A 9,641-nucleotide genomic window follows, 5' to 3' on the forward strand; every position below is an offset into this window, starting at 1 on the left:
TTACATTCCATGACTAATCGGTTCTATCAAGCTTGTAACACCAAATCTTGAATGAACACCTTCCAAATGTAGTATGTACACGGTAGAGTGATATGTTCATGTTTGCATTGTTATTGTCGTTGTTGTTGCGGTAGTAGTTGTGGTAGTTTTATTGTTGTTGTGGTTGCTACAAGTATGACACCTCATGGGTTTTGGTTTCAAAAAGCTCCAATCTAAAACGTGATGGTCCTCACAGCAAGTAAGCTACACGCCGACAGATACAGATATACACTAAGTAACTATGACAGATTGAGAATATTCTCACCCCAGACAACTGTAGGCCTATACAGACTAACACGCGTTATACAAGCTGGAAAACAAAAACCCTATATATAACGTGCAATTGCAATTGACCATCACTACCTCTGGATTTGTACAAAGCAACAATCTAGAATATTGACATGATTTTGACAGAATATGAAACGGACATATGGATATGAAAACATAAGAGAGCTTTACTTTCGATAGTAATTACGAAGGGGGAATGATAATGTAGGTCTTTAGATGCCACAAATATTACTAAGGAGTTAAAAGTTAAAGGTTAAACACGACCAAATTGACGAACATCTAATTGACTGTCATTCACAGTATAAACATTAACAAATTACGACTTTTGGAAGCATATCTCCCTACAAAAAGAAGGACGCACAATCCTTTTCAAAACGCAAGTTGTTTATCGTTCTTACAAAATTATTCAACTGATATCTACGAACTGAAATGTATGAAAACAGCGAACTTAATTAATTCAGTCTATTGCTTTCTTGATGAATAATAAATTTCGCAGTTATTTGTCTCTACCCTCTTCTTCCCCTGCTTCTCCTTTTCCCTCTTCCTCAGCTCCCTTCCTTCTCCTTCTCCTTCTTCTTCTTGCCCCTCCTCCTCTTTCTTAATCTCCTCCTTCTTCTTTATCTTCCCCTTCTTCTCCTCCTCCTCCCCGTCCCTCTTCTACTCTTCTTCTTCATCGTCTTCATCATTATCGTCTTCTTTTTGTCCTCTTTTTCCTTCATTTGGTATGATTCGACAGGCAAAGGCACGTTCCATAGACAGGCCCATCACCTTGGACAAAGCACAAGAGGTCAATGACCTTCACCGGCTTTCCAAAGTGAGTGTTGGAGTGAACACCTTCAGAAGCAGTGACTTACAAAGGAAAGTCTCAATGCAGTTCCTGTTGAAATCCTTATACATACATTGTACTTGCTGTCGACTATCACTGCCGTATTGTGAAAAGTCGTAAAACTTTTGATGACATGTTAGGGAAAAAATACAAAAACAACTTCAACCTGCGTCATAATGGAAGAGCTGCATGATTATCAAAACGCATGAGGAAAGCTAACACTAATTGTCCTTTCTTCATGGTAATCATCACTAAAAACCATGATGACGCGTTATGAAATCTGCACTCGTCTTGTTTCGTTTTGATCAACGAGAAATGGGGAAAATAACATTATAATCAGATACAGCAATATCTGAAGTCCATTTAAAGCTAGGAGCCAAATGCCTTCAAACGTTCCTGCTAGTGTATATATGTAAAACTTTTTTCAGTATCATTAACATAATGGAACACTTTTCTTTTACTAAATTGTCGATTTACCTTTCAGTGTTATAAATGCCATTATCATCCTTGGTGTTATAGTAATCATTAATTATTACATTTCACTCATAACAAATGTTTCATGTTATGATCAGAATCAAATAACACGCTATAGCTCGTGGACTCCCGTTTTAACGAACACGGATAGAACGGAATTTCGAATACAACAATGTAAAGTTCAGTTCCTTAGGATGTTGATTAGATATCCTTAAACGTTTTATTTGTTCGCATATAACGAAATTTTGATACAACGAAAGTGCCGGTCCCGCAAGGACTTCGTTATATAATGGGAGTTTTCGGTACTTGGTAAAGGTCGAGCTGGTGACGACGCTCTAGGGATTTTGTCTTCCCCCAGACAAGGAGCTAAGACTGACGACCCAGAATCGATAGTGAATTTGCCACAGCGGGTAAGATGACCAGTCACGGGGACCGAGTATATCTCCGAAATTCTTGCGCTCCTTGTGGGCTGATCGCTGAATTATGGCAATCTGACAGGTCAGAGCAAGCAGTGGCAGTGTATATACAACGAGGACGACGATTAGCAAGCAGACCTGAAGATACGTCAGCTCAGGTTTGAGAACAACAATCACCAGGTAATCACCTTGGACTAGAACGAGTACTCTTGACACAACCAGGATAATGCTCTCTTGGCCTTTTAAACCATTATTCCGGATTTCAACACACTGCCACGAGACGAAGAGCAAATAGAGACCTGTAAAAGAGCAATCCAGAAATAAAGGCAGATATGGGAACACCCAAATCTGAATTGTCCACACAAGGAATATTTGGAACCATTTGCCTAGAACTACAGCAAAATCGTCGCTGCCAGGTGACTTTTCTCTGGGACGGACTTTCAAGCCAAACTCTATCAGCATGTCCTGGTCTTCCTTGTCCATGTGCAGCCCTGTCGAGTCAAGCTTGCCGCACACCAAGGTGAGCGAGGAGCACTCGAATGCTGTTGGCTGTGTGACCCGGAAGCTGTTCATGAGTGCCTTCTTCTGGGCTGAGTGATCGCCTTTCCCACGAGTTTCTTTTGATGTGAGTGGCCATGCGAAATCATGGCCAATCACAGCCACATTCTGCTTGCCTGTCGAAATGAGAAAAAACAGACATTATGAGTCAAAATATGAGTATCAAAACTTCAAGAAACTTTTTCAATAGATACTGTCTATGCCTCAGTGAAACCAATGCATGTGTACATTAAAACGACTTTTAAGCCTCTGTAGATCCGTTTGGTTAAAAATGTGGGAGTGTGTTAGACATAGTTTGACAAAATTTCGCACATAGAGGAACGGTGGCTTCAGGAGTGATGATGATGTCGAATGTAAATGTATGTATTCAATTGCACTCATTATTTTGTATTCTTGGTATTTGTTAAGGGAAAACAAAACGTTTGAATTGATTTTGAATTGAAGATACCACACTGTAATCTTCCAAACAGAACATCTCTACAGCGTTATGAGTGTCCCTATACACAGTCTTGCCAAAGGACGAAGATTTTGATTTGCTGTGTAGGTACATCGACTATTGATATAGGGGAAAAAATATCTTTTATCGTGTTATCTATTATCCTATGTCATTTGCAATAAATAAAGTAATTCAAATCAATGGTTTGCGTGTTGAGGTTTTGTTTGTTTGTTTGTTTTGTTTTGTGTTGGTTTTTCAAGTAAAGCCCCAGTCACATAATGCTCTGCGTCCGGCGTTACGTCCAAAAAAGTCATTTTTTTCCGCGGACCCCCGCGGATCCTTTGCCGTCACCAGAAATTTGTACAAAACATGCGGGCAAAAAATGCGGGCGATACGGACAGATACGACCAGATGCGAATACTTGCGTCCACTTGCAGATATCCTTACGAATTGGCACATAATAGTTCTGAACACTTGCAGAGAGTTGCGGATATTTTCGGATAGTTACGGATAGTTCCAGATTGTTATGTGTAATTATGGACAATTTGGTTTTCTCTTACGATCCCTGCTAAGTCAGTGTATTATGACAGCAAGGTTATCACATTTTGGACTGTCTTACATTGTACGCTGGGGAAAACCGGTGAAATTGAATTACGTACAAGTTGTGAAAAAATTCGTAAACATTTAATTTGCTTTACAATGATAAAAGATGTAAGAAATTTTGAGCTTGAAGTTTGAATTTTATTTGTGCAACTCAAATATGAATAAACGTCATAAATGTAAAGAATATGTGACCGTGCATCACAAAACGAACAAAAAGTCGCACACACTTATTTTGTGTGAGGACTGAAAATAGGTGAAATGGGTCAACCGAGCCGATCTTGACTAGGCTACTCTGGGTAAATAAGGCCTTATTATTGTTATTATTATTATCATTATTACTACTACTACTACTATCATTATTATTATTGTTATCATTATTATTATTACTAATATTATCATTATTATTATCATTATTATTACTATTACTATTACTATTATTATCATCATCATTATTAATATTATTAATTTCAGTTTAATCTGATAATCCCCTCATTGTTGTTACTCCGGTGGTTTCCATCCTGTTTTTTGTCCCATTCATCGCACAACCAGCACGGCTTGATAAAGATTAAGCGCTTGAATGACACAGTACTTCACAGCCTCTTTTCTCAGTTTACACTTTTTCTGAGTGTGTGCATTCTTTCCAATATTTAGATAGGTTAAGAGAGTCCATTTGATTTGAGTAATACATCATTTTTAAGCTTAATGTCTGCTCTTTCAGAATATGCTCTCAACTAAAATTTCATGTGTGGCGTCTTTTTGTGTGTTTTGTGGTGCAGGGTCACATATAACATCACTATACCACAAATTAAATACAATATAGATCGAAAAGTTAAACATTAGAGTGAGAAAATATTACTTGTAGTCATGGAATAGACAAACTGTGGTTACGCTGTCGTTGTTCAGCGATATTCATGACTTACTGGGTTATGTTAAGGAGATATTTAAAATAAAGCAGTGCTTATTAAATTTACAGGAAAAAAAAGACATCGAAACTTTCAAACACCCCTCCCACACCCAAGTACAATATCAAGTCATCTCTTGAAGTAATGTATTTTCTGTTTGAATTTCTTGTATGCATGTCATTTTGTAATGCGCAGTAGAGTATATTATTGTAGTAGCTGCGCAATATAAATGTCCTTTATTATTATTATTATTATTATTGTTGTTATTATTATTATTATTATCATCATTATTTAAAAAAAATGTAATACACATTCGATGGAGCGTAAAGTGGATAAGACTATAGAGAAATACTAAATTCGTTCTCATTTTATATAGTTACCCCTGTCCCACACCTTCCCCGGCCAGAAAAGTGAATAAAATGCTGTCACCCCATCCCCTATCCAAAATATTGCTTTTTTCGTAAAATATACTTTCGAAGAGTACAAGAGAAAAAGTGCAGCACCAAGAGTCAACCGATGTCATGATTATACATGGTATATGCACTCTAAAAACACAAATGTTGAATTAGCATTTAAAAGGGCCGAGGAGTGACAACATTTTCAAAGTGTTGGTTTTCATGCTAGATTCAACATTTAAAATGTTATTTTAAAAGTTGGATGCAACACTTCAAAAATGCTGTCACTCCTCGGCCCTTTTAAATGTTGTTTCAACATTTGCGTTTTTAGAGTGTGTGTGCCACTTAAAATGACCATTAATTGTGGGAGAAATTTCATAATTTGACCACGTAGTTCTGCCTCTCCACCGCTCCGACTGTGTTGTAGCATTCCTTCAGGTAAAGGCGCTGCAGCTTGGCAACAGGAGTAATGTGCCTTCCCACGAGTCTCTGTGTTCCCATGCGAGTGGAAAACGGAAAACGTTGAAGGACGTAATTGTCCGCAGCATCCGTAGCTGTCCGTAAATATCCGTAAGCGGACGAAACTGTTGTGATACGTTAACTTGCGGTAAATTTCGGATACTTACGGTGGACGTAAGCGAACGCAAACGGACGGGAGGTAAATCTTTTTGCGGATGGTCTGCGTCCAAGCCACGGGTAGTTACGTTCAGTTACGGATAGTTACGTTTGGTTACGGTTACTTGCGTAAGTTTGCGTCCGTGGCGTCTCTCTGCGAAATTTTGAACATTTCAAAGTTTCGCAGGATTGGCGACGTCATTTTGCGTTTCTTTACGGATGAGTTACGGACAGTTACGTCTACATACGTCCCTGCGGATGCCTGCGTCCACGCTGCGTCCCCCTGCGTCCACTCATTCGTATCTATCCGCGGCGGACGTAATCCATCGTAAAGCACTGTGTGACTGGGGCATAAGAGATTCTAAGCCAGAGTTGCGTATGGATTTTTTGTGCTAGTACCCATCATATATCAATTTGAATAGGACAAGAATGATTAATCGGTGGTCACGTACCGATTGCACACACACACACACACACACACACACATGACATAGATGCATTATACCCATACATGTACAAGTATTCACCTAAGACATCTCTGGCATGAGGCAAAAACTTGTTATAGTGTGCGTCAAGCACATCTGTGATGGAAAAGCGTCGGTTGTGTATCGAATGGCAAAGAATGATGCCATCAACACTTCCAGCGGTCAACCGGAAATTGTCCAAATCGTTGTACGGGAGCTTGATGAACTTGACTTCGACTCCCTCCAGCTTCCTGAGCAGCGACAGAACGGATCCGACGTTGGTCTCAAGAGCTGAAGAGCACACCCCGATGACAGGCATAATGGGGAATTGTCTGTACAAGTAATACTTCCGAAAGCAAGGTTGAGCAGGTCACGAAGCAGAGTATTTGTAACTGCAGGACAAGATAATGTATTTGAACATTATTGCATGTCCTCATTACTGGCTGGAAAATGCATTAGAATACTAGTAATCTATAGCATCTCTCATCCTAACTATCATCCGACTTTCCTTCTCTTTTTTTTAAATTTATTTAGGCCTATAGTAACAAAGTATTTAAGGCCGTGCATTTCGTGTATTGGAACTTTTAATCCCTTTTCACACACACACCTTCGTTTAAAAAAAATGTTACTAAAAACAATATGATAATTTGTACTGAAAATGCATGATTTTCCGAAAAATCCCGTCCTAATTTCCACCTGGAAAGGGGGATGCTTTTGGGACCCCTTGTATTATCCTTGAATGTAATAACAACGCTAAATGTAATATCGACCCTAAATGTATTACTCCTTAATCTTAAATGTAATAATTTTTACCCTAAATGTAATAACCGACAACCCTTTAATGTCAACCTTAAATGTAAATACAACCCTAGTCAACCTTAAATGTAAATACAACCCTAGATGTGATACATGTCAACCCTAAATGTAACATCCACCCTAAATATAATACATCTTAACTCTAAATGTAATATCTACCCTAAATGTACTAACAACCCTAACTTTAATGTAATGTACATTTAACGCTAAATGTAATAACCGTAAAATAACAATAACAAAACTGTAAACAATCATGAACACGGAATGACGGTTGAAATGCAAAATGTCTGTGTGAGTGTATGATAAAGGTAAGATGATTAAAAACTATGTCACATGGACCTAATTAACTTTGAGTAATCAAAGGAAAAATGAGACTTTGTGTGATCATTTCCTGAGTAAACAACAAAACCAAATCTAAGCAACTATTGTTGGTCTTAAAAGATGCAGACTGGATGTGCCGCATACATGAAATCAAGGGGGAGGGGGGGGGGGTAAAGAAGAAGGAAACTATAGCAGACAGCATTAAGAAAACATTATATTACACAAGTTTAACTGCAACAGAAATAGTGGGACATGAGTCGCCGAAAATGCTACGCGCCAGTCACGAAGAGGCAATTTGCGTATGAGTGAATCAACTATATAGTGATATATTCTCATATGGTAACACACGGCGCGGTGATACAGGGCATTTACGTAGGGCCTACAGTTCGCCACTGACGTGCCCGATAATATGAAAACAACGAATGCTGTTATTTTTGCACAACTACAGGATGCTATGCAGCTCAGGTACGTCATTGAGTTTACTCCCAGGTCGGGTACCATTGTACTCAGACTGTATAGGACGGCTAAATGAGTCAGATGATATTTGGAAATAACCTATTAGAGGAATGTTTTTATTGTCTGTCATTTCTATGTTAACTAATATTTAATTTTTTTTTTACTTTGTTAAAGTAGAATTTGATCTAATTAAAATACGATGCTTGTTTCCCACGGATGTATCCCACTCCTTATTCACGTAGAAGTGAATTCTAATTTAGCAATAATGGTGTACGTGTAGGTAAAATAGTTTCATTGAAATTTCATTGATAATATTCGAACAAAAAGTTCAAGATAGTACTATCTTGAATTCGCTTTGCAGGAGAGTTAACTGTCTAAAATTAAACTGAGAAGTTTACTTTTTGTATAATTGCGTGCCCAGACAAATCATGTTACATAATTGAGAAACATGTAGTGACAAGAAGTATCACATTTTAGGGGGATATTACATTTAGGGTTAAGGTGTATTAGACCCTACATTTAGGGTCGTTATTAGGGTTAAAATGTATTACATTTAGGGTTAAAAATTATTAAATTATGGTTGGTATTACATTTAGGGTTGACATGTACACTTATTACATTTAAAGGCATAATTTACCACTTGCAGATGAAACAAAAACCCAGCTTTAGTGCTTTAAAATAGTTCTAACATGTGAGTTAGGGATAAAAACCACTGAAAAATTTGAATCAGTATTATTGATGTTAAGTATTGTTAAATACACAAAATGTGAACAATAGTTATAATAAAAATGTTCCCAGACTAAACCGTCTACAGTTTCAGTTTATTACAAAAAAAAAATACTGATATCTCCTTATAATTTAGGCTTTATTGCAAAAATTTTATATGGTAGGATGTTTTGTGACACAACAGACCTATACATATGCAGCAAATGTGATATCTTGAAAATTGTTTAAATCACTGCTCCCAAAGGAAAACTGGACCTTTAATAGGGCTGAATTATTACTTTTAGGGTTAACATGCATTACATTTAGGGTTGTCTCCGGTTCATACGTGTAGGTTTAAAATGTATTACATTTAGCTTAAAAATGTATCATATTTTGAAGTTAAAGCCACAAGGATTGTTATTACATTTAGGGTTAAGGTATATTACATGTAGGGTCGATATTACATATAGCGTTGCTATTACATAAAGGGGTGATACACCCCCCCCCCCCCCTCCCATTAGAAGCAGCAGAAAATTATCAACGGGGTCTCATAAACCATTCAATGGGGTGCAGCTCCTGGCCTTAACGAAAAATCAAAGGTTGATCAGACAATTGAAATGTAAGTACAGAGAAAACAACTAACGGTCGTGCTGCATGCAAGCATAAATTACTGCAATTCCGAAAACTTCACGCACGTAACATAATTCTACGTGTAAAAGGATTGATTTTTTGTTTTTTGTGTTTTTTTTTGTGGGGGGGGGGGGGGGGAGCAAGGGGCAATGTGCCCTTAGGCGAGAGTTATATGTACAACTACATTGTATACAGTCATCATGTCTGGTGATATTAGTCATTTCTGCCATACCCTGGACATGGTACAAGACAGTGATGAAAATTTGTAACTTGAAAATACATTGTATATTCAATGCATCATGTTCTAACGAAACACGACGAAGATTATTGTAATATGCTTACCTCCTACAGGGTCAAAGGTGAGCGCCAGCAAGCCCTCTCCAACTCTCAAAATCACAATCTTCCTTGTCTGGGGGTTCTATACAATATTGTACGCATAGAAACTTGTCGAAGCAATCTCGTAGTGAGATATCCGCAAGCGTAGCATCAAAATCTTCCATCCTTCACTGCACGTCTGTGACAGTGCGCCAAGAAAACGCGACGCGCACTAGCCGGGGAATCCCCGCCGTTGCCAATTCGGTTTAGACTTAGCAGTCAGTCGCTTCATAGTTACCTTTTATGTGATTGACTGCGTTGTTGTAGAAGCCATGGATCTTATAGCTATATCTTAACTGTTGATTATTTAATATGATGAATG

At 38.0% G+C, this 9,641-nt stretch overlaps 1 protein-coding gene across 1 annotated transcript; it reads right to left on the reverse strand.

Moving 5' to 3' along the window:
- Positions 1 to 1,325: 1,325 nt before the first annotated feature.
- LOC139740487 (uncharacterized) lies at positions 1,326 to 9,413 on the reverse strand. The gene is made up of 3 exons (XM_071651081.1): positions 9,287 to 9,413; positions 6,080 to 6,408; positions 1,326 to 2,717 (listed from the first exon to the last, which is right to left on the reverse strand). Exons 2-3 carry the CDS (start codon positions 6,333 to 6,335, stop codon positions 1,963 to 1,965), a joined length of 1,011 nt encoding a protein of 336 aa, XP_071507182.1. The 5' UTR covers positions 6,336 to 6,408; positions 9,287 to 9,413; the 3' UTR covers positions 1,326 to 1,962.
- Between the last annotated feature and the right edge of the window lie 228 nt (positions 9,414 to 9,641).

The sequence above is a fragment of the Diadema antillarum genome, unplaced genomic scaffold (assembly GCF_040938485.1).
Source record: "Diadema antillarum isolate AM-2024a unplaced genomic scaffold, OU_Dant_1.0 seq00000855_RagTag, whole genome shotgun sequence".
NCBI classification, from domain to species: Eukaryota; Metazoa; Echinodermata; class Echinoidea; order Diadematoida; family Diadematidae; genus Diadema; species Diadema antillarum.